The sequence below is a fragment of the Gekko japonicus genome, unplaced genomic scaffold (genome assembly GCF_001447785.1).
Source record: "Gekko japonicus isolate JY-2015 unplaced genomic scaffold, Gekko_japonicus_V1.1 scaffold219, whole genome shotgun sequence".
Classification (NCBI taxonomy): domain Eukaryota; kingdom Metazoa; phylum Chordata; class Lepidosauria; order Squamata; family Gekkonidae; genus Gekko; species Gekko japonicus.
Window position 1 is genome coordinate 200,802 of NW_015165241.1, and position 24,974 is coordinate 225,775.

General features: G+C 47.8%; 1 protein-coding gene across 1 annotated transcript in view; it reads left to right on the forward strand.

Annotated features, from left to right (window-relative positions):
* Positions 1-18,146, forward strand: part of AAMP (angio associated migratory cell protein) — a 23,524-nt gene extending 5,378 nt beyond the window's left edge. The window contains exons 3-11 of the mRNA XM_015410027.1: positions 1,032-1,151; positions 2,703-2,842; positions 8,044-8,188; positions 10,240-10,323; positions 11,050-11,165; positions 13,105-13,208; positions 15,368-15,458; positions 16,187-16,341; positions 17,432-18,146. Coding sequence (XP_015265513.1) covers positions 1,032-1,151; positions 2,703-2,842; positions 8,044-8,188; positions 10,240-10,323; positions 11,050-11,165; positions 13,105-13,208; positions 15,368-15,458; positions 16,187-16,341; positions 17,432-17,507 — 1,031 coding nt within the window. The 3' untranslated portion in view covers positions 17,508-18,146. The remainder of the gene's footprint in view (positions 1-1,031; positions 1,152-2,702; positions 2,843-8,043; positions 8,189-10,239; positions 10,324-11,049; positions 11,166-13,104; positions 13,209-15,367; positions 15,459-16,186; positions 16,342-17,431) is intronic.
* Positions 18,147-24,974: the final 6,828 nt, after the last annotated feature.

Here is a 24,974-nt window from a genome sequence, read left to right on the forward strand (position 1 = left end):
TAAAATCAACCCCCAGGCCAAACCGCTGGACCTAGAAACCGGAAATTCGGGGAGAGCGCTCCTACTGTGACGTAGATGCTCACGAAGAAGGGGTTTTTTTAGAAATTCGAACCTTAAGGGGGTCAAAAGGGGTAAAATGTGCTCCCCCCATTCATTCTTATGTAGCTGCCAGGCTGCTGCCTCCTTGCACCCCCCACTCTCTGATTGGTCAGCTACAGAGCTCCGTGTTCTGAGGTAAAAAAAAAACCCAGTTACAGGGGACTACAGAAAGCTAATGACAGTTGAGGAAATCAGGAGTGGCCAACTGCCTGTGAGGTGAAGCAAAGCTGCTGGCCAAGCCTCCCTATGGCTTCACACGTGCTCCCCCCTCCTATACCTGACAGGCAGTTGTCTGTCAGGTGCAGCAGCAGTTGCAGGGTGCTTAAAGCCATGAGGGAGCCTGCCCCAGCAGTAACGCCTTAGTGATCCTGCCAGCCCCGCCTCCACGGTGGCGTCTCATACTCCTCCCCCCTCCTACACTGGACAGGCAGCTGCCTGGCAGGTGTAGGAGAGGAGGTGGGGTGCTTACAGCCGCCGGGGAGGTTTGCTCAGCAAGATTGCCTTAGCCCTGCTGCTGGCCCTGGTGTAGTAGCAGGGCCAGGGTACTTTAATCCATCAGGGACGCCGCCCCAGCAGGATCACCTTAGTGATGGTGCTGGTCCAGCCTCTCTCATGGCTTCCAACACACTCCACCCCACCTCCTACACCTAACAGGCGGTTGTCTGTCAAGTGTAGCAGTGGTTGCAGGGTGCTTAAAGCCATGAGCGAGCCTGCCCCAGCAGTCTTCAGAGAGGTCCTTCAGTAGAGAAAAAAAAAGTATGTATGTCTCGCTTCATTTTTTACACTACCATCTTCTCCATTAGTATTCCTACAACAAATGTTACATTTCAAACTTTACATCATCAGTATTATAACTGGATTTATGGATGTTAAATACCATAGCGAAGCACGGGTATCAGGCTAGTTGTTAATATTCTGTTTGTCTTCCACAGCGTCTGTTTTCTGTGTCAGCATTGATCCCAAGACCAACACGTTGGCAGTGACAGGCGGAGAAGATGACAAGGCCTACGTGTGGCACCTCAGTGATGGCGAGCTCCTCTTTGAATGCTCAGGTGAGCCACCCCTGTTCTCCCACTTAATACTGGCTTGACAACATTCATTGCCATATTTGGCTTATATCAGTAGCAAAAAGTAGATTTAGCCAGCTACTTCTCTGTATATCAGGAATGAAGTGATTTCTCTTTATTTCCTTCATTAATAGCTCACCTTTCTCCACAGTGGAGACCCAAAGCAGCTTACATTGTTCTCCTCTCCTCCACTTTATCTGCCCAACAACCCTGTGAGGTAGTTTATCTGAGTGGGTGTGACTGGCTCAGGGCCACCCGGTAAGCGTCTGTGGCAGAATGGCAATTTGAACCTGGGTCTCCCAAATCCTACTCTAATACTCTGGAGTAGCAAAAGAAGAAGAAGAGATTGGGTTTATACCCCGCCCTTCACTACACAAAGGAGTCTCAGAGCGGCTTACAAACTCCTTTCTCTTCCCCTCCCCACAACAGACACCCTGTGAGGTAGGTGGGGCTGAGAGAGCTCTTGACAGAAACTGCTCTTTTCCAAGAACAGCTCTTATCAGAACTGCGCCTTGCCCAAGGTCATCCAGCCAGGTGCAAGCGGAGGAGTGGGGAATCAAACCCGGTTCTCCCAGATTAGAGTCCGCGCACTTAACCACTACACCAAACTGGTAGTGGTACGTTGTGTGTCTGAAATTTGAATGGGAGGAAGTAACAGTGGATGCTGTTTCCCATTTGAGATGACAGTATGTCCTCTTGCTATTTTTTGGCACTCAAAGACTGTGAGCGCTTTCACACACGCTAAATTATGCACTTTCAATCCACTTCAGCAACTGTTTGCAAGTGGATTTTACCACTGCACACAGTAAAGTCCAGTGGCAAAGTGGATTGAAAGTGTGTTATTTAGTGTGTGTATGTGAAAGCGCACTCTCAAAATGACTGCCATGTGTGCATGATTCCACTGACCAAGAATGTAAGTCAAAGTGACCTTTTGTATCATAAAAAAAAGTTGACACGGCTGGTGGTGTTGCGACAGGAGGCTGATGCAGATAACGTCATTAGCATTTTTGTGACATTTTAGGTAAAGGTAAAGGTTTCCCTTGCTCGAAAAACAGTCGAATCTGACTCTAGGGTTGCGGTGCTCATCTCCATTTCCAAGCCGAAGAGCCAGTGCTGTCCAAAGACTTTTTAGAGGGTTCCAAATATTTTACATACATTCTCAGTTATCCTTATGGTAGTGCTGGTGGATTTGGGTGGGGGAAGGGGACTAGAGAATGAGGCTGTGAGAACACGGCCTGATGCCACCTCTCGAATTCATGGCACAGGGCAAGTTTGAACTGGCATTTCTTGGAACACTGCACAGCTCACATCTCTTAGCCACTGTTCTACACTGTTGGTGAAATATAGGAGGAGCTGTTGACATGTGGTTCAGATGAGAAGGGAGTAGCCAGGAGTATCGGGCGAGTTACAAAAGTTTTGAGTTATTGCCCTGATCTGCTGAATTGTGTGAATCTCTGTTGCCTTTTGGCTACACTTACTTATGTTAAAATAGCCAGTACACACAAACCTTGATCTCTTTTTCTTAATTATTCCTAGGTCACAAAGACTCCGTCACTTGTGCGGGTTTCAGCCATGACTCCACCTTCGTGGCCACAGGTGACATGAGTGGGCTGATCAAAGTATGGCGGGTGGATACCAAAGAGGAGATCTGGTCTTTTGAAGTGGGTGACTTGGAGGTGAGGAACGGGGTTTGCAGATTCCAGGGTGCCCGTTTCAGTGTGAGAAGGTAGTGCTGGTGCCCCAGTGAGCAACCAGAGTAGCCTTGGTCAGCTTCACTGAGAACCAGCCAGAAGACCAAAACTGGGCAAAAACTGGGAAAATGCTGCCTGAATCAGAAAGATAATTAACAGAACTTCCTTAGATTCAGGTGGGGTAGCCATTTTGCCTGAAGAAATAGACCAATGTTTGAGTCCAGGGGCACCTTTAAGACCAACAAAGTTTAATTCTGGGTAGAAGCTTTCGTGTGCAGGCGCACTTCTTATCTATAGAAGCGAGCATGCACATGGAAGCTTATACCCAGAATTAAACCTGGTTGGCTTTAAAAGTGCCCTTGGACTCAAATGTGTTTTTGGGGGGATCATAAGCTTTTGGTCACTCTGGTTTTGGCGGCTTTGAGGAAGTTGCAGGCAGCCTGCGAGGGGCCCAAACAGCACTAGATCTCCCTCGCTGCACTTTCATTTAAGCAGATTTTGAGTCCCGTGGGGGGCACCTTTAAGACCAACAAAAGTTTATTCAAGGTATGAGCTTTCGTATACAAGGCACACTTCCTCAGATGCTCATTTGAGAACTTTTCTCTTAAACCCAGTCTTCTTGGGAGCATGCTGTAGCAGCTTCTCCCCTCTTGGGGGCACTCCCAGTCAATGGCTGGCTCTGCTTTGTCAGTGGCGTGAAAGCCAAAAGAGTTTTTTGGTCTCCCTTCTTCCCGCCCCTTCCTCTTGGCTTCTCGGAATGCCCTTACCGCTTTCCGGAGATGTTGGTGGTCTCTCTTGAGCGAAGATCCTCGGAGTTTAGCAGTGGAGGGAAAAGCGAGTCGGAGATACAGACTTAATCAGATACACTGAAACAGTTTTCCTCAAGCCTTACTGGAACTGGAAAGAAGCTTAAAAGAAAACTGAAGTTGGTAATGCAGGCTTCACTGGCTGGCTAGTGATCTAGTGCTGGAAGGGACCGTTTCTGTTTTGCAAGGAAAGGGTTGCTAATTTCTTGAGTTTGGCGCTTAATAAGGACGTGCCACAGTTCAATACCGTGACCCACTAGCCAGCCACGATGATATGTCCGTCTCGCCCTTGCTGTCTGCAGATGTTCGAAATTACGGTATGCATTGTGATGAAGTCATGAATTTCGGCCTCAGCGAGTTTTTGTTCACTTTGTTGCATTTATGAAGGGCTGCCAGTGCGTTCCAAAGACTTCCTTTGCACTCACGAGGGGGCAGGGGTGAGGATCTTACTTAGATTTTAATAAATCCACGGAAACCTTTATATTTCAGGGCCAGTGTGCCTCTGCTTGCAGGATTCTGAGGTGGCTGCCTCCTGCATACCTTGTTCGTAAACTTCTGAGGGTTGTCTGGCCGACCGGCCACTATTCAGAAAAATGCTGGGCTAGATGGACCTCTTAGTCTAACCAGCAAGGCAGGCAGGCAGGCCTTGTACTCTAGAAACATAATTATTTGAAAAAGTTCAGACTCCAGAGGAGGCCCATGGAAAACAGGTTCCCTGCATAGGCCCTAAGCCATTTTTGGCAGATCTTCCTCTGGTGGGTTTTCAGGTGCTGTGCCTGAAATGGCTTAATTCTGGTGATGCAAGTGGGAATCTGTCTGCTGTTTTATTGTGTCATTTGATATCCTGTGGATATCCTGTGGATAGACGCTAGGCCCACCATGCAGGGCACTTAATTCAAACAAAATAGGCTTCTTCAGGATTACTGTAGATAATTGGACATTGGCTGTGAGGCTTTTGCGAGCTATTTTGCAGATAAAGTCTTGGCGCTCCGCCGCAACCTCCCTGCCACAATTGAGACAGTGAGCGAACATGAGGCCCCTTGCACGCCTTCAGTTCCGGGTTTAGAATGTTTTAGCCCACTCAGCCTGGACAAAGTTGACAGACTGCTCATATCTGTGCGCCCAACCACATGCAACCTTGATCCGTGCCCCTCCTGGCTCATTAAAGTGGGCCAACGAGGGGTTTCAAGGTGCCCTGCGGGAGATTATCAACAAGTCCCTTTCGAAGGGACGATTCCCCGGAGCACTCAAGGAGGCGATGGTCCGCCCCCTCCTGAAAAGTCACCTTTGGACCCGACTGAATTGGCCAGCTATCGGCCGGTGTCCAATTTGCCCTATTTGGGCAAACTTATAGAGAGGGCGGTGGCGTTACAGCTACAGGGCTTTCTGGAGGATGCTTCAGTCCTAGATCCCTTCCAGTCCGGTTTTCGCCTGGGTCATGGGACGGAGACGGCATTGGTCGCCCTGACTGACAACCTCTGTAGGCAGCTGGATCGAGGTTGTGTGGCGGCATTGCTGTTGTTAGATCTGTCGGCCGCTTTTGATACGGTCGACCATCAGCTGCTGCCCCACTGCCTCGCCGACGTGGGGATTCAGGGGCTCGCCCTTCAGTGGTTTGCCTCGTTCCTGCAAGGATGCTGGGCAGCCGGTCGAACTTCGACCCAGATGACCTTCATCAGGCATTACAAGCTGTGGCTGGTTGGCTCCGACTGAGTCGGCTGAAGTTAAACCCGGCGAAGACGGAGGTCCTGGGCCTAAGTCGGGTCGGGATTGGGGCTCCCTCTCCCAGCCTTCGATGGGGCACTGTTGGTGCCAGTGTTGAGGGTTAGTAGTTTGGGAGTGCTCCAGGACTCCTCCTTATTGATGGAGGCCCAGGTGGCAGCCGCTGCCAAGTCAGCCTTTTACCATCTTCGGCTGGCGCGGCAGTTGGTTCCTTTCCTTGACCGCGAAGACTTGGCCACAGTGATCCATGCGACGGTCACCTCAAGGTTGGACTACTGTAACACTCTCTACATGGGGCTGCCTTTGTCACAAATCCGGAAGCTGCAGCTGGTGTACAATGCGGCGGCCAGGCTGTTGATGGGTCTCACTAAACGGGACCACGTCCAACCTGTGCTGAAGGCGCTGTACTGGCTGCCTATAGCGCACCGGATTCGCTTCAAAGTGCTGGTTCTTACCTATAAAGCCCTTGATGGCCAGGGTCCAGCGTACCTAAGGAACCGCCTTTCCCCATATCTTCCCCCAAGAGCACCACGGTCGGGGGTGCAGCACCTATTGGAGGTTCCAGGCCCCAAGGACATCAAGTTGGCTGCAACCAGGGCCAGGGCTTTCTCGGCGGCGGCTCCTGTCTGGGGGAACGAGCTCCCAGAGAAGATCCAGGCCCTGCGGGACCTGGCGCAGTTCCGCAGGGCCTGTAAGATGGAGCTCTTCCGCCAGGCCTTTGCATAGGAGCCGCCGCCGTCATTGTACCACCACTGAGCTGCCATCTTCGACGGTGGATTAGACCTAGAGGTGAGCCGGCCCTGGGAAGACGCCTAGATGACCGAAGAACGTATGCTGTCAGGTTAGGTTGACAAATGGAACCCATCTTGGACTAAGACTCAACATCAAGGGCACCGCACTTTATTTAATGATTGTTTTTATGCTGCTTTAACTGTTTGTAATAGCATTTGCCTCTGTTGTTAGCCGCCCTGAGCCCATTTGGGGAGGGCGGGATATAAATCCAATTAATAATAAATAAATAATAATGTGTTTAATCCACAGGGTATCAAACTACACAATAAAACAGCAGACAAACTCACACTTGCCTCACCAGAATTAAGCCATTAACAACGTTAGACATTAGGAAATAAACTGGAGGATTATTTGACAGAGCTGAAAGTACAGATTTTTGATGAGGGTTTGTTGCAGGGTCAAACACTGTTTATTTAGCAGTTCTTGCAAAATGGATTCAGCTTTGTCACACCCATTCAGAAATGCACAGAATCACATGGAATTGACATGGTATCCAAATTCATATCACCAGAACAAAATGCTGGTGGAAAGCGGGGGGTGCTACAAAGGCCCCAGGTGAAATTTTGCCTTGGCCATCAGTTAGGGCTACCAAGCCGCGGCGGGGGATCCACACGTCTTCACAGAATCCTTGCCGCGGGGGACAGCGATACGCGTTGCACTGCCATCGCCAGGATGTGACGCTACGCATCGCTCTGGCAATGTTGCCAGACACTGGGACCAGAGCTTGTAATAAACCCAGATGCCAACTTTGCTGCGGCATACACCCAGACAACACAATCACTGGACCTAACAACATCAACTCAAGCTTATTCACATGCTCATCTTCTAACATTGTTTATGCCGTTAAATATTCAGTTCTCTGCATAGGGGAAACAGGTCCAACCCTACGCCAAAGGATAAATGGACACAAATCTGACATCAAGAATCACAAGGCTGAGAAACCTGTAGGAGAGCACGTCAACCTTCCAGGACATTCAATGGGTGACCTCAGAGTAGCTGTTTTATTGCAAAGGAACTTCAGGAACAGACTAGAAAGGGAAATTGCTGAGTTGTGAGTCATTACAACACTCTGAACAATGAAATCCCCAGGACTTAACAGGGATATTGGTTTCTTGTATCACTACATATGGCTTTACACTTGTATTCTCACCAGTCCCCCAGAAGGACCATACATCATCTTTATTTTATTCTATTTCTTATTTGGAATAATAGAATAGTGGGGAATGATAGATTGGAATGTATTTCTCTGGTCTGGGGACAGGGGACATAACTCTACACAGTCAATCACCCCACTTCAAAGATGCTGTAAGGTCGCCTGGATTCTTGAGAGGAGACAGACGGAGTGTCATGGCAGGGTCTCAGTTAATTGCTCTCAGCATCTGCCCATCAGTCTCCGAGTTAAACACAAACAGATGGTAACCATATAAACTAAGCTTGTTGTTCCTGTTTGGTCCTTGAATCTGTTAAACATCTTCATTATGCTGTACACTAATTTACTGCTCACCCTCTACCTATATGGATGGACTGGTGATTTCCATTTCATTGTATCTAAAGAAGTGTGCGTGCACATGAAAGCTTCTACCTTGAATAAAACTCTGTTGGTCTTAAAGGTCCCACTGGACTCAAACTTTGTATTGAGGAACTGTATGTTAAACTTTCTTGAAGTACTATTTATTGTATTATAAAGTGCTATTTATATGTTGAGTATTATTTGTTCTTAGTAAATATATTTAGGTCTAAGCTATTGGAACGGTTTCAAGCAGCTCAATTGTTTGGGCAGGAATTTGTTCCTTACATACAAAAGCATTTAGATCCATACCATTTTGTTCATCTCCCAGTCTGACTTTTCTTTCTTCTCAACCCCAGTGGATGGAGTGGCATCCTCAGGCCCACATCCTCCTAGCTGGCACAGCTGATGGCAACTCTTGGATGTGGAAGATCCCTGGCGGAGACTGCAAGACATTTCAAGGGCCAAACTGTCCAGCCACTTGTGGGCATGTCCTCCCTGACGGTCAGGAATGGGGCCTGGGATGTGGAAATTGGCTTGCAGAATTGGTGCTGGGGTGGAAATGCCTGATGAGGTCAAGAAGGCTCCCACTCTCCTGGCTTTCTAAAAGCGATGCAAACCTGAGTTTTCTGGAGGGCTTTTCTACACGGGGGATGGAGTTGCACTGTATAGAATCATTTGGAAAGCTACTGTCAGGCTCCTCAGTCAGGTCACACCACACAGGGCTTCATAAGAAGTTAACTTCTTATGTTTATTAGTGGTTCCAGTACCAAAGAACATGTGTACAGCTTGTGTCAGGAATAGCCCAGAATGGATAAGTAAGGGGCTTGAGCAGCCCCCCCCCCTTGTAAGCATAAGCCAATGGTTATAGTCCGTGCACGTGGGCAAAAGCAAGCAGGCAAAGCTTAACTTTCCCAGCCGAGTAATTGCAGCTGGAGACTACAAGGTCAAGCATGAGATAGCGCCCAGTAGCTGGACAGGGAAGAGCTGAGAACGAGGAGAAGGAGTGCACCCCTCCACATTCTAGATCTATGACAGGGCTACCTGACAGCTACTTGGGTAAAGGTTCAGGAACTGTGATCTGTACTAATGTGTATAACTCATACTGCCTGTTGCTGTCCGTAGGGTTCCACTGTGTCATTTGTTTAATGCATCATGTTAATACCTGTGTTTTGCTTCAGTTCTGTTTTCAGATGGCTGGTTCCAAGTTTCTACAATAGAAATCTTATTGTATTGTTGATTAGGTGTCCTGTCCTGTGGGTCATATTGACTTAACTCTGTGTGATCCACCTTGAGTCCCAGTGAGAAAGGTGGACTATCAATAACATACGTAAATAAAATGCTTAGTGGGAGGAGTGCTGTGAGACTTTGTCCTTCCAAGTACACCCTTGGTTTTCCTGTGCTGTGAGGGATGGCAAGGTATTGTTTAAGAGTAGGGGTGTGCAAAAAAAGAACTTCGGTATTTTTTGGGTTGGGTATATTGAACTGGGAGAATATCAATATTTCCTGATATTCCCAAATCCCATTACTGGTATGATACTTGGATCCTGTAAATATTCGGGATTCCTGAATTTTTTTGGCTCCATTGTACCCTATAGGGACTGTTATAGTCAATGGTCCCCATAGGATATAATGGAGAATCGATCCGGGGGGCACTGTGGGGTTGTTTTTTGAGGTAGAGGCACCAAATTTGTAGCATAGCTGCTGGTGCCTCGCCTAAAAACAACACACAACACCCCAAGTTTCAAAAAGATTGGACCAGGGTGTCAAATTCTATGAGCCCCAAAAGAAGGTGCCCCCATCCACCATTATTTACATTGGAGGGGGGAAAGGGCATTTAAAGGGAACACAGTTCTTTTAAATGCCTTTTGTAAGCAGTGCTGTGAGTGAACTCTGAAGCGGTGAGTTCACCCAGAAGATGTTTAAAGGGAAGGCAGTCCCTTTAAACACCAGCTATTCGGCAGCCCTGAAAAATCCTGAGTATTTTCGTGGTTTTTTGGACTCGGTCATTTCAGATAGCTTTAGACAATTCCGAGCTTTATGTTCGGTTGAAAAAAATACCTGAAAAATTCCAATAATGTATTTTCTAGGTGTTTTTTTTTGGGGGGGGGCTTGGTATTGTCGAATGGGAGCTGCGGTGACTCAAGTGGTTAAGACGCTGAACTGCAGGCTGTGGAAGGTCAGTAGTACAGCAGTTCGAGACCCGAGTTGCCGTCTCTGGTTCCAGCTCCTGCCAACCTAGCAGTTCGAAAGCAAGAAATTGCAAGTAGATAATTAGGTACCACTTTGGTGGGAAGGTAACAGCGTTCCGTGCGCCTTGGTGTTTAGTCGTGCCGGCCACATGACCACGGAAACGTTTTCGGACAGCGCTGGCTCTTCGGCTTTGAAACGGAGATGAGCACCGCAACCCTAGAGTCGGACACGACTGGCTTTCCAGCAAGGGAACCTTTACCTTTATTGTTGAATGAACACCCCTATTTAAGAGCTGAGAAGGGCTTTGGGAAAGAAGGCTCCGAGTCCTCTTAGAGCTACTAACGCAAAGATGTTCGCTGCAGGGAAGAGAGCTGTGGTTGGTTACGAAGATGGGACTGTGCGCTTCTGGGATCTGAAGCAAGGCAGCTCGCTGCATGTCTTAAAAGGTACCAAAAGTTTCACTCCCTGTCCTTGCCTGTTTCCATTTACTGTCAAAAAATCAGAAGCGATACCTCGTTGCAGAGCAGGATGGCTTTCAGCCCACTGTCATAGCTCTTGTGTCAGAGAAAATGATAAAGGCAGGAAGCAGCCTCTTTCTAGGCATGTGGGCGGGTCCCAAGCCATGCTCCCTCTAAGCCGTGGAGACTTGTGAGCAAAAATTCTACTTTGTGAGCTACTGGCATTAAAGTGGACAGCGAGCCATTTGGCTGCGGCATCAGTTAGTTTGCTCTGGAGCCGTCCTTCCTGAGCGAAGGCAAAAATCTGTGAGCTGGAGGCTAAAAAACTGTGCTAGGTCACACTAACGCAGCTGAGAGGGAACACTGGTTCCAAGGAATGAAGGGAAACCTGAGGATAGCTTATCAGGTCAGCCCTGGTAAAGCGATGCCTCACTTGTCAGCTTACGCAGGACTTCTCCTCTGTGCTGCTTAGCATGTCGGTTTCCTCTTCTTGTGGCTGAGGAGCCTCAGCTGGGAATGTGCAGAAGGGTACAGGAGAGCTTCTATAGGCATTGGGGCACTCCTGCCCAAGGATAACAGGGTATTCCGGGTCAAGGTGCTGGGAGAGCTAGAGGGTGAATGGAGGGCGTGGGCTGAAGCCCTTTGCCGAGTTCTGCACTTGTTTAGGTATGTTCCTTAGTGATGTGACCTCTGCTTTTTACCAAATTCGGCCAGGTCAAGATGGGCACCAGGGCCCTTTGACTTGTGTGGCCAGCAATAAGGATGGCAGCCTCGTCCTGATGGGCTCTGTCGACTGCCATGCCAAGTTAGTGAACTCTGCGACTGGCAAGGTTAGTGCCTCCTTTTTCTCCTCGCTGGGATGAACAAATCTTTTCACCTGGAAAGGGGGGGGGGAACTCTCCTTATTCTTTCCAGTGAACAGCCTGCATTGCCTGTCAAGCTGATAGTTTTGTTGGCTGCTGGCTTTTCTGGTCTTGTGGACTGTTCTTTTTTGGAAAATAGCATTGGCTTGGCAGCAGAAAGCCTCACAACACAAGTCAAACCACTATGAACTGTTGCTTCTAGAAAAGGAGATCTTTTTTCCCCTACCCGCATCTTTTCCAGCTGGATTTCTTTTCCAGCTTTGATCTGCACGTAGTTGGGACCATGTTAGATCATAAATGTGGTGGTTGTGTTACTCTTCCAGTATCTGCTCTGGGCATGGCATTTTTGGCTGACCTCTCTGTTTTTAAACCTTTTCTTTAAAGCCCCTTGGGAGAACAGATTTCACGGCCAGTATATCTAGAGCTTCAATAAAGAAAGGGTTAGATCCAGGCTTCTCACCCGTCGTTTGAAATGCTTCCACTCCCAATAGGAATCTGTGAAACTTCCATGGATTTCCCCTTCCAGCTGTAGTCTTCCCGTGCCTCATCTTGCGCTATTCCCAAGAGTCCCCTCACCTTTCATGGCTTTGAGGGAGGTAAAGGGGCGTGAGGCTGTGGCAGGAAGAGCTCTGCTCGTTGTTCTTAGGATCCAACCCAATAAATGGATCCTGTTCTACCAAGCTTAGGAGCTGCAGTGGCTCAAGTGGTTAAGATGCTGAACTGCAGGCTGGAAGGTCGGTAGTTCAGCATTTCGAGACCCGAGTGCCGCATGATGGAATGAGCTCCTGTCTCTGGTCCCAGCTCCTGCCAACCTAGTAGTTCAAAAGCAAGAAATCGCAAGTAGAGAAATAGGTACCGCTTCAGTGGGAAGGTAACACCGTTCCGTGCACCTCGGCATCTAGTCATGCCGGCCACATGACCACGGAGAAGTCTTCGAACAGCGCTGGCTCTTCGGCTTGGAAGCGGAGATGAGCACCACAACCCTAGAGTCGGATTTGACTGGCTTCTAAGCAAGGGAAACCTTTACCTCTACCAAGCTTACAAAGCTGAAACAACCCAGTTCCTACACTTAATCGGTTTTTAAAGCTCATCTCTTTAAAACTGGAACACTGAGCAGTTGTTTTGTCATCTGTCTGTCTGGTATATTTTTTATCCCACCCTTCCTACAAGGGGGGGATTGGTGTCGTGGTTAAGTGCGCGGACTCTAATCTGGGAGAACCGGGTTTGATTCCCCACTCCTCCACTTGCACCTGGCTGGATGGCCTTGGGCAAGCTGTAGCTCTGATAAGAGCTGTTCTTGAAAAAGGGCAGTTTCTGTCAAGAGCTCTCTCGGCCCCACCGACCTCACAGGGTGTCTGTTGTGGGGAGGGGAAGGGAAAGGAGTTTGTAAGCCGCTCTGAGACACCTTTGGGTAGTGAAGGGTGAGGTATAAATCCAATCTCCTCCTCCTCCTCTTCTTTTTCCTCTTCTTCTTCCGCCTCTTCTTCTTCCTCTTCCTCTTCTTCTACCTCCTCTTCTTCTTCTTCCTCCTCCTCCTCCTCCTCATGGTGGCATATGTGGTTCTCCCTTCCCGATTATATCCTAAAGAGAAACCTGTGAGGGAGGTTAGGCTGAGAGTGTGTGTGGCTGGTTTGAAGCTACATCGTCCAAGTCCTAGTCTACCCCACTGGCTGTTCATTAATGCTGTCCTAGATGGTAATGCAGTACATTCACATAATATACGTTGGATTCCTATTATTTGAAAAGTGACACCCGCCACATGGGACCAGTAGACTTGGGCATAAGAACACCCTCGCGAGAGGAGAGTTCGATTTTTGTCTTTGCACTTGGCGAGCATTCCCTCCAGAGTGCCTTTGACAGTGTGCTGATGCTTTTGATGCTGACACTGGCTCTTTCGCTGCTGCAGGTTGTCTTTGTGTTCAGAGCAGAGAGCGTTGTCCCCAAGCCTTCAGCAAGTGAATCTGAGGAAGCTGAATCCAACTCAGTTGAGTCCCTGGGCTTCTGCAACGTGTGAGCATTGGGCGTGGGGGGAGGTCTCTTTGTGGCCTTCATAAAGGTGGCCGACTTTGGGACTTGTGGGCCTGGTAAGGGGCAGCCGAGTGCCGTACTGGGCAACTTCTTTGGCAAGGAGGCGAGACTGTTGCTCTGGCCAGACGGCTTAGTGCACTTGGCGTATCCACTCAGAGCTCTTTCCCCTTTCTGCACTTGTTGCTTTGGAAATAACCCAGAGCTGCTGAAAGAAGAAAAAGCTAGCCATCCCCTATCTGGGTTATGTCTGTTATGGTGCTGAAAGAATCTTTTCTTGTGGTAACTGCCGCCTGGCCACTTTTCTGACTGAAGGGGGCTGGTGTGCCCTCAGCACCTGCCCTTTTGTAATTGAGGAGGCCCTAACTCTGTCGGGAGGGGGTGACATGACAGATAGTCGGTTGTCCTCCCCTCCGTTGAGATATTCACCAAGTCCTGCAAAGATATTATAGTATCCAGAGCAACAGGATCATCTAATCCAGAGGGAGGAAGGGCCCAGAATGCACATTAACCTGGGACATGAGTCAGTTCATGGGTGCCATAGCAACTCTTCAGCTCCACATTCACTCTCTACTGCTCTGCACAGCTACATATGCTGTGAGGAGGAAGTTGGGGCTTCATGCTCTCTTCCTGCACATTTCCTGCACAAACTGGGAGCCAGTTTGGTGTCGTGGTTAAGTGCGCAGACTCTAATCTGGGAGAACCGGGGTTGATTCCCCACTCCTCCACTTGCACCTGGCTGGATGGCCTTGGGCAAGCCGTAGTTCTGATAAGGGCTGTTCTTGAAAAAGAGCAGTTTCTGTCAAGAGCTCTCTCAGCCCCACCTACTACCTCACAGGGTGTCTGTTGTGGGGAGGGGAAGGGGAAAGGAGTTTGTAAGCCGCTCTGAGACCCCTTTGGGTAGTGAAGGGCGGGGTATAAATCCAATCTCTTCTTCTTCTCATGGGCCTGTCCTCTCCCCTCACAGTGTTTGGGGCCACACAGAACAACTGAGAGGTTTTGAAAGGTTACTTCCTGTGGAAATGTCTGAGAGACAGGTCAGGTACCTGTGACCTAAACACATTAGTATTTTGACTCTAGGAGGGAGGATGTTAAGGGGGAAAGGCTGAAAGTCTACTGCTTATTCCAAGCATTGTTTTTCTTCAGATATAGTCTGGCCACTGAGATCAATTGTAAACAGAGTTTGTTATATTTGATTAGGGCTACTGAAAATAAGGGGTTGTAATCAGTACCGAGTTGTTCTTAAGAGAAACAAACATTGTGTTGCTTTCCTGCCGAGAATTTGGGTCTAGTGGAGTTAAAGGTGTCTTAAAAGTAAAGCTAGTTAAGACTAACGAAAGGGTGCTTGTGTTCTATGGAGTGTTTATTCGCTGATGTTGTTTCTTTACCATTTAGCCTCTGCTTTTTGAAATAAACACATTAATCCTTTTACAGAATTAACAAACTCAGGCATTTTGTTCTTTTTATAATCCTATCTCTCATGTGTCAGATATGATAAGCTAACATCCATGTAACCATAATACCTGAGGGGAAACCAGGTGGAACATGGTGAAGACATTGAGCGAACAAGAGAAACCTGGTGCAAGTGAGGTCCTCATTAAGGGTTAAAACCAACTCCCTCAGCCCGGGCCAGCTGTTTCTCCATAGGACAGGCACTGGCAGTGTTCCCCCTAAGCTGAGTTAGTGTGAGCAAGCTCACAGTTTTTTAGCCTCCGGCTCACAGATTTTTGTCTTAGCTCAGGAAGGATGGCTCCAGAGCAAACTAATTTATGCAGTAGCCAAATCACTTGCTCAGAACTTTAATGCCCGTAGCTCACAAAGTAGAATTTTTGCTCACAGGAGTCCACGGCTTAGGGGGAACATTGGTCACTGGCATAGTGACTTTAGGATGCCAGACTAGGACCAGAGAGACCAAGGTTCAGATCCCCACTGGACTTTGCAGGTCACTGCAGAACCTTGGACCAACCATTCTCTCTCTGCCAAACCTACTTCACAGGGTCGTGAAAGTAAAACAGAGGACAAGAGAGCTCTGTATGCCACTTTGACCTCCTTGGCAGAAGGGCAGGATAAAAATGGGATAGGTGGAATGTAATGCATCATCCATGGGATGTACTAAAACAATTCTCCCACTCTTTCTGTTGTAGAATGCCATTGGCAGCTGTTGGCTACTTGGATGGGACCTTGGCTATTTATGACCTCACCACTCAGACCCTGAGGCACAAGTGTCAACATGAGGTAATGGAGAAGATCCTTAGAGCAACCACCAGGGGGCACTGTGTTATCTGAGAGAAGCCTGGCAGTTAAAGAGTGGTGCTGTTCTCAGTAGCTGTCATGCCACACCGTTGCCTTGTAGCTCTGCTGCTTACATTGAGCCTTAAATGGGTACACAGTGGGGGCTGTAAATGCTGCCAGGCAGGCACTTCAGAACCTGTTCCAGAGCAGTCATGTCAAGAAAGAAACTGGTAGATACCTGTCCGTGTATTTCTAATTCTTACTGATTGAATTGTTCTTATTTCTGTGGCTCTAGTGTTAGGGGTGGGAAAAGACAAAGGAGTTTTGGCTTTTGCAACTGCCCTGAGCTATATGCAGATCTTTCCCTCTGGGCCCCATTCACTGTCTTCCCCATAGAACCATGTCTTGGCCCGTTTGCCTTGTCAAAGAGCAAATGGTGTTGTTTTTGGTGGTGGTGGTGGTGGGGAACGGGCACCATTCCATTCGTAGCCTTTCCTCTGAGAGTTTCCTGTTTCCTGTGCTGTGCAAACTCGATAGTGAATGCTACAGTGGGACAGGTCAGGCTTGGTGTTCAGCCAAGGGTTTAAAACAACCAATCTATAGACTGTGGAAACATGGCTGAAGGACGCTATCTAATAATCCTCAGAGGGGACCGTATGCTAAGATCTGGCTCCACCCTGCGTGGATGGGGGTGCAGATGTTGCCAGTTCTGTTTCCCTCTGTATCTGCAGTCAGGGATTGTGCAGCTCCTGTGGGAAGAGAACTCTCCTGTGGTCTACACCTGCAGCCTGGATGGTGCCGTGTATCTCTGGGACGCGCGTTCCGGCAAGCTGATCAGCGAGTATCGTGGCCACTCCGCTGAAATTCTGGACTTTGCTTTGAACAAGTGAGTGCCTGGAGCAAGAAATAAGTTTGGGGGGGGGAGATTCGGGGGGGGGGGTTGTCTCCTTTGCAGGGGCTGCTGGCGGGAAAGAATTCTGGAATAAGCAGACAAGATCGGCGTGGTATGAGGAGCTCATGCGATGACTGGGTCAGGAGCAGTGCTCCCTCTAAGCTGTGGAGTCTTGTGAGCAAAAATCCTACGTTGTGAGCCACTGGCATTAAAGCCGTGAGCGAGCGATTTGGCTACTGCATCAGTTAGTTTGCTCTGGAGCCGTCCTTCCTGAGCGAAGGCAAAAATGTGTGAGCTGGAGGCAACAAAACTGTGAGCTAGCTCACACGAACTCAGCTTAGAGGGAACATTGGTCAGGAGGGGAATGTTGCCCCCTTCTGTCTCCTCCATGGAGTCACAACCCAGGTGGCTCATAGCTCATGCAGGTCCCGTGCTGGGAGTGCTACTGACAGACTGTGGGATCTGACCTATGAAACGGAAAGGTTTTATAGTTCCACCCTGGGCATTAACTCCTGTCTAAGCCCACTGAAATCAGTGCACTGAAGACTAGTTTAACTCTGCGGAGGATTGCATCCTTAGTATTTCTCCGGCAACCCCCCCCCCCCCAATGAGGAGTTGTAAAAGACAGAGAGAGACTTTAGACAGTGATACTTGATACTCTTAATTAGGAGCAGGCCCCTTGAAATCAGTTGGGGACTTGCTTCTGAACAAACATAGGTAGGACTGAGCGGCAAAAGAGCTTTGGCCATGATGAATCACCATCCTGAGTTTGGTGTCGTGGTTAAGTGCGCAGACTCTAATCTGGGAGAACCGGGTTTGATTCCCCACTCCTCCACTTGCAGCTGCTGGATGACCTTGGGCAAGCCATAGTTCTGACAAGAGCTGTTCTTGAAAAAGGGCAGTTTCTGTCAGAGCTCTCTCAGCCCCACCCGCCTCACAGGGTGTCTGTTGTGGGGAGGGGGAGGGAAAGGAGTGTGTCAGCAGCTCTGAGACTCCTTTGGGTAGTGAAGGGCGGGGTATAAATCCAATCTCTTCTTCTTCTTCTCCTTAACCCTCCCCTCCCCCTGTTTTCTTACCTTTGCAGAGACGCTTCCATTGTGGTCACCACTTCTGGGGATCACCAAGCCAAGGTGTTTTGTGTACAGCGCCCCGACCGCTAACAGTGCCTCAGTCGGGCCACGGTTGGCACTGTGAAGGAACAGGCCTGTGTGGATGCTGGCAGCTACACCCCTGGGGCTGTGGTGGGGTGGGCGGGTTGGTTCTTTTGAGAAGAAAGCTTTGCCACCCTGTTCCCTGATGGTTCCAGGCCCTTCTGGGATTTTGTACTTCTTAAAATATATAAGTTATTCTGCAGGCCTGGAGCGTTGTGCAGCCACAAAGCACCAAGGGCACATGATGTCTGATATAGGGCCGGATCACTTAGCTCCATTCAATGGGACAGTTGTGGGGAAGGTGTGTGGCCACGCCAAATAGACAGACACACACAAATCTTTTCCGGGTTCAGCTCCGTGTGTTTAACAGGACTCAGAGTCCTGGTAACTGGAGGGATTGCCTCCCATGCTTCAACTCATACACTGTGTCTGGTAGATGGCTTTGCAGCCACTGAAATTGGGGGGGGGGGATGTCCTCCCCTTGTTAAAAAAAACCCTTTGCCTTGAGCATTGGTACCTGAAAATCATGTGATGGGGAGGAAAAGATCCCATTTGTGCCCAGGTCGTGGTGTATTATCCTAGGAAAATTGGTTAAGGGTGGTTGAATACATCAGCCAGGGTTGGGCATTAGATCAGCCCCCCCCCCCCCCCCCCGCCCCCAATACTTGATCAAATAAATAATTCTTTCCTGGGCTGTTCGATGACACCATAATGCAATAAAAAGCTAACAATTTCACAGGGGTGTTTGGAAACTGTTTGTCTCCTGCTTCGTAAGCTTGCTGCTAAGAGAAAATGGAAGTGGGCACATAGCACAAAGGAAGTAGCCCCCCTCTCCCTCTCTCTCCCCCCCCTCTAGCTTCCGGTATGCCGTACTTAATGGTGTTGGTTTTACTGCAATAGGAAGCCTTACCTTTCTACTAGAATAGCAAAATGCTACCCTAGATCTTCCAATATTTGTTGGAGATGTAAAAGAAATGTAGGATCTTATCTTCACATATGGTGGAAATGTGATACAATTCACGTTTTTTGGGGGGGAAATTCATAAGATTTTTCTAGATATTTTAAAAGTCAATATTCCATTAACACCTGAAGCCTATTTACTTAACATATTACCAGACAATATAAAGGATCTTACTTATATAAGTGTATACATATTAACAGCGACTAGAATACTTATTGCGAAACGATGGAAATCTAAGGTCATCCCTACAATAAAGGAACTTAAATGTAAGATATTGGAAGTTGCAGAAATGGATAAGTTAAATATAACGCTACAAAACAAACCAGAGGAGATATTTTGAAAGAGATAGAAAATAATATATGATTGGCTAAAGATAAAGAAGATGGATTAGACTCGAAAATATGGAAAGTTATACTGTTATATTATGTATAAGAAGGAGAAATGAATTTTATATAAAATAATGTATAACAATGTTGGCAAATATATACATTCGATTGAAAATGAAATAAATTTATATTTAAAAAAGGGAAGCCTTACCCTTTGGGCAGCCCAAAACATGGGTATCGCGGCAGCTATTCTATACAGCCTGTTCTGGGTAGTATTTTATACCATAATGGGCCTGGGTGGTTATGAAGCAGCTCCCCTCTTCGTTTTCTCTTCCTCTTGCGATGACTTTCTTCCTCACTGCTAACTGGAAGAAATCACAAGAAGCTTCTTGGGGGCTAGGAGAGCTGCAGTCATTTGACAGAAGGCAATACGGGTGCTGTGCCAGTTTGCTTTCTCAGGACAGTTCCTTCTGGAGGCAAAGCACAGACGCAACCCCTCTTGTACATGACAAATGTGTCTACTGACACAGGCAGAACTCTCATAGAACCTATAGAAAGCAACGCTGTGCTTGAGGGCCCGGCCTTGCAGTCTCCCTTCCTCAGCTCCTGGCTCGCAGTGGTCACCTCCCGCCTCCCAGCCAATGGCACGCCAGCAGCCTTGAGCAGCAGCTGGTGAGCCAGTGGCTGATGGTGCGCATTTTTTCTCCGTTCCCTTACTCAATTATATATAAGGAGAGATATTTAGGACTAGGAAAAAGGTCCGTTGGGGAAATAAATACAACGGTCTCTAGAAAGAGGCTCTGGGCGGGTGCCCCGGCCTTGAACACTCAGTGTCAATTTGCTGTGGCGACCTCAGCAGGGTATAATGATACTGAGTCCACCATTTTCTCCAGAGGAACTGATCTCTGCTATCTAAAGAACAGTTGTAATTTTGAGTGATCTCCAGCCCTCACCTGGAGATTGACAACGATGGTTCCCCAGAAGGGAAGAGTTGGTTTGGAGGGTGGAGTCTATGGCTTTGTACCTGTCCGAGGTCCCACGCCTCCTGAAACCTCACCCTCTCCAGGCTCCATCCCTCACATCTCCAGGAATTTCCCACCTGGAGTTGGCAACCCTATCTCCTTCCCAGCCAGTCATTAACCTACCTTTATTTCCCCCTCACTCTTCAGCTTTCCACCCCCCACACACCTGCAGCCTCTCCCGTGCTCTGAAACCCTGACTTCTACGTCACATTGGCTGTCATACGGGGGCCACCTCAGCAGCTTATAAGGATACAGAGCCCACCATTTTCTCCAGGGGAACTGATCTCTGCCATCTGGAAAGCAGTTGTAATTCTGAGTGATCTCCAGCCCTCACCTCTCGGAGATTGGACACATTTTACCTCACAACAGCAAATCTGTTTAGAATGTTAGAGGCAAAAACCAATCAAGTCGCATATGCAAACGACCTCTGTGTTCCGAGGCAGTATTTCTGGTCCCGCTGTGAAGCCTCGCAAGGGGTCGCCGCCAGTGTTCCCTCTAGGCTGAGTTAACGTGAGCTAGCTCACAGTTTTTTAGCCTCCGGCTCACAGATTTTTGCCTTAGCTCAGGAAGGATGGTTCCAGAGCAAACTCATTGATGCAGTAGCCAAATCACTTGCTCAGAACTTTAATGCCAGGAGCTCACAAAGTAGAATTTTTGCTCACAAGACTCCATAGCTTAGAGGGAACATTGGGCCGCTCGATTGTTGCTGTACCCCTCCATAGGCAGGAGGGTCCCCACCGGGTCCTCCTGACATGAATGTTGTCAGAAGGCGTGCAGCTAGCAGGTGATACACAGAGATGGTGGGAGGCAGAAGTTCTGAAGAGTTAGGTAGCTGTCCCAAAGGCCTTTCCATAGTCTCTTACCAAATGAACTTTAGCGATCTTAAGTTCACGCACGAGCCCTTTTTGGCAAACCTCAGAGCACATACAATACATAAATCATACAACTGTGATAAAGAATCATTCACAATTTTTTATCTCAAGATGTTTCTGAAGTGATTATTACAGGAAATAATACAATAATACAATAGCTCCGGATTGGTGCTGCCGTTTCGACAATATGTCTTCTTCAAGCAACAAAAAGCTGCATACTCATGAGTCAAAGGGCTTTGACTTCAGCCCTTTTGGGATCACTTTTTTCTAGAATTAGAGATGTTGCTTCTCAAGGTATAAGAGGTAGAAAACTCATGAGTATGCAGCTTTTTGTTGCTTGAGGAACTCCATACTTCATGTTGACTGGCACAATTTCTGGTCAGAGGAAGACATATTGTCGAAACGGCAGCACCAATCCGGAGCTATTGTATTATTGTATTATTTCCTGTAATAATCACTTCAGAAATTAATATTTTGTACAACGTCTTGAGATAAAAAATTGTGAATGCTTCTTTATCACAGTTGTATGATTTATGTATTGTAAGTTCTCTGGACGGTGACCATCTTATTGTTTGCAACCTCAGAGCACAGACAGGTGAACTTCTCTGTTGCTTTCACTGCTGTAATAAATGCAGAGATGTTCATAGTGGCAATGGAGCATCCACATGTTTTTCCCCTCACATTTTCCTTGCCTCAGTGTCCTGTAGACACCTACCCCTCCGATACCTGAGGGCTTTTCCTAAGGCTTTTAGTTTTGTTTTGTTTTTAAAGTCTGAAATTACTATGTTGTGACAGTGTTAGAGTGATCGTTCCCCATGATCCACCAGTTCCCACCAGCTTCCATTAAAAAAACCCCAAAAGGTAAGGTGGGCTGCACATTTCCCCCTGCGACTTGGCAACAAGAAGAGATAGAGACGAACGTCTAAACATTAAAGCTGAGAACTGGTAGATGATCATTCAAAACAAAAAAGCCCTCCAAAACGGGGAGGGTATGGTAGTGTTGGATCCCCAAGCATCAAGAATAAATCCACGTTTTGAAGAAAAGCAAAATTTATTTCAAAGCTTTGGAAAGACACTCAAACACGTTCTTTGTTAGAACTGACTACAAACGGTTAGGGCAAACAAGATAAAGGGATTTGAACCAGGTACAGGACCAATGGGTCACTTTCCCGCTGGCGGGTGAAAGGAAACGGTTGCGCGCTCATTCCCTGAGAACCAAGCTATCTCCAGACATAATACAGGTGCAGTTCCCAGGCTCTAAAAGCAACAAGCTGGCAGTTAAGCGTACTCCCCCAATACATCCTCCAGTTGTTTGGCTTAGGCATTACAGCAGAGTAAAATACAGGCGCACAGGCGGGGGGGGGTTAGCAACTGTACAGAGATACAACTAACACAGAACACCATGGCAGCTCGCTGACAGGTAGCCACTTAGGGTGCCGAGGCAAGGAAAATGGCACCTGTGTGGGCAAGACCTGCCCCCCCTCCCCAAATTGCATACCCTCCCATCTCTGCAGCATCCAAAAATGTTTCCAACAAGATCCTATCAAACCAGGTTTGGGGATGATCACAGCCATGGCAGAGCAAGACAGCTGTGTTGAAACAGTCATTTGGATCAGGTTCTTTTTTTCGTAAAAAGTAAAAAAATCTTACTTCGGTGTTGAATGAAACACACCTTGACTACTGCTTACCTGCCCCGTGTGCCTCTGCTCAAAAGATCTCCAGGCATTTCTCGCACATTCTCTTATGGGGTTCTCTCCCTTTTGGTTTAGTGATAATGTTGTTGCAGCACCTGTTGGGAGAAGGGGCCCTGTCATTCAAGGATGCTTTCTTGGCCTCATGAATGGCACAAGTGCTCATGCCGTGTAATACTCTAGGAGAGCTATGTGATCAGGACCGGTACGCGGCCATGCCTTCCGTCACTGGCACCTGGCGATCAGAGCTTTGACTCTCGGAAGCTTCCACCCTGGAAATCATGTAGGTCTTTTAAGGTGTGCCGGGACTCAAATCTTCCTCTTCCACTGCAGGCCATCATAGCTACCAACCTGAAACTATATTTTGTGACTCTGCCGCTTCAAAATGTCAGGTCCGTATCTACTTTCAGACACAATTATCGTACCTACTAGAACGACACTGATCATTTATTTGTTGAACCCACTGTTTCTGATCTCTCAGAACTTGAACCCTTAGAATCTATACACTAAAATCTTATGGAACTGTGGGTTGGATTCTTCCAACGTTCAGTTGTAAAGATAATCACACACCCCCAATACCCCAAAGATATGAAAACCAGCACAATCAAACCCCCCCAGATTGGATCTCTAAAGGCAGTTTGATTGCAGTGCTGCAAAAATAATGTAAAGGTCTAACAGCAGCCCTGCTGCTTTTCCTCCTGCTTTTTTGGCCTCTACTTTATCTGACAAGGAGGCTGAAGTTGGTTCCTTATTTGCACTTCCTTATTCAACTGGCACCGGAACCGCGCTTTGGACCAGCACACAGAATGTGTCCCCTCAAAGGGGAGGGTCTGCTGAAGACGGGGGTGTATGAAGTGTGGGGGTCCAAGCCTTCTTTTGGGTGCAGGGGGCACTTCCTTATTCAAATCTCCTTTGAAATTCAGGCCTCGGGGAAGCCTGCGAACAGAAGCTCGTGGCATCAGAACCGGTATTTGAACCGGGCATCACTTTATGTCACCTTGCAGGGCACAGTCTTCAGAGCATGGGGATGGGTCCTTTGGGGTGGTCCAAACATTATTTTGGGGTGCAGCCTGGCCCCAGTGTCTGCTTGTGTGATTGTCCTAGGGTCACTGCACTTTGGAGCAGCTGGCACCAGAACCGTGCTTTGGACCAGGATACAGCATATGTCCCCTCGAAGGGGAGAGTCCTGTGAATGTGGGGGTATATGATATGTGGTGGTCCAGACCTTATTTTGGGGTTCAGAGCTTTCCAACTCACACTCCTTAGTGTTTCTGAATGACTACACAAATAAGTAACAAATAAGGAAGTGCGAATAAGGAACCAACTTCAGCCTCCTCAAGATCTTGTGAAAGCATCTGTGGCAATGGTAGGTTTCATGTGAGACTGTCTGAGATCTTAGCCTTGAAAACGTCTGCACTGTAGTTAAATCATTCCTCCCTCCGTCATAACTGTCCTGACTCTTGACAGAGCAGTGCAGGGATCAGAGGCCACACTGAACCTCCCAGTTACATTTTGTAACTGTTTCAGCTCCAATTTTGGATTTCCAGATAAAGACCAACCCCTTTCCCAACGTTTTTGTCATTGTTTACATATCTGTGGTTTGCATTCCAGGGAGAAAATAAAATAACATTTGGCTTAGATGGAACCCCATTGATAACTTGCATTGTGAAACAACATTAAATTTTGGAGTCACTTCTAAGAGTCCCTGGGATCATACACAGCAATACCACCACTGAACTTCTTCTTTTTGCTTCATTAGCCTTAAAATGTACTTCTTGCAGTGTCAGTGAGATGAAAAGTAATTCTATTACATGTGAATGGTAATAAGATTACTCTCACAGGTAGATCACTGGTGATGCAATGTTCTCAATCACAAATCCCTTCTGGATAGGGACCTTTTAAATTTTTATACATGCTTGCAGTTGCACACCATTGGTGCTTTTCCATACCTGTTCTGACATGAACCTCAGATCATGTAAAAGCCAGTCTCTCTTACTCGACCCCAAGTGTCCCAACTGCCTCAGAGTCTACTAGCGAAGGGAGCTTTCCAGCTGAATGGAGTATGCCTCACTGCAGGAAAGAATAACGGCTGTACGGCTCTTCCAGCATTCCCTAGGACTCTATTGAAGCTATTGAGCTGTGCCTATGTTATTTTGGAACTCGGGTACTGTCAGGATCTGGGCTGTGCCACCAGAGGCCTACTAGGCCCAGGGAGCCTGGCTAGCAGTAAGGGAGGCTGGGCCTACAAACCCCAGAAGGCTTGGGAAGTTTTGGCGCCGATTTTGACCAATAGGGAAGAAGAGGGCTGGGGAATATAGGAACTGGTACAAGAGGGAAAGCTGTTCTTCCCAGGGAACAGAGCCAGAAGGGACTGAGGCTGCTGTGGGGAAGAAAACCCTCATCCTGAGGGAAGGGTGAGTAGTCTAAGGCCACTTGATAGTGAGCTAAGGACAGTATATATTTAGACGCGTTAAGGCATTTGATTTCTTTTCACCCACTTACTGTTATTATTCTGCACCTTGTTTGTTCGACCTCCTATAAAATAAACTATTTTCATTGTTCACTCTGCCTGATCCTCACGCCTATTATTAGGCCAAAAGGGAG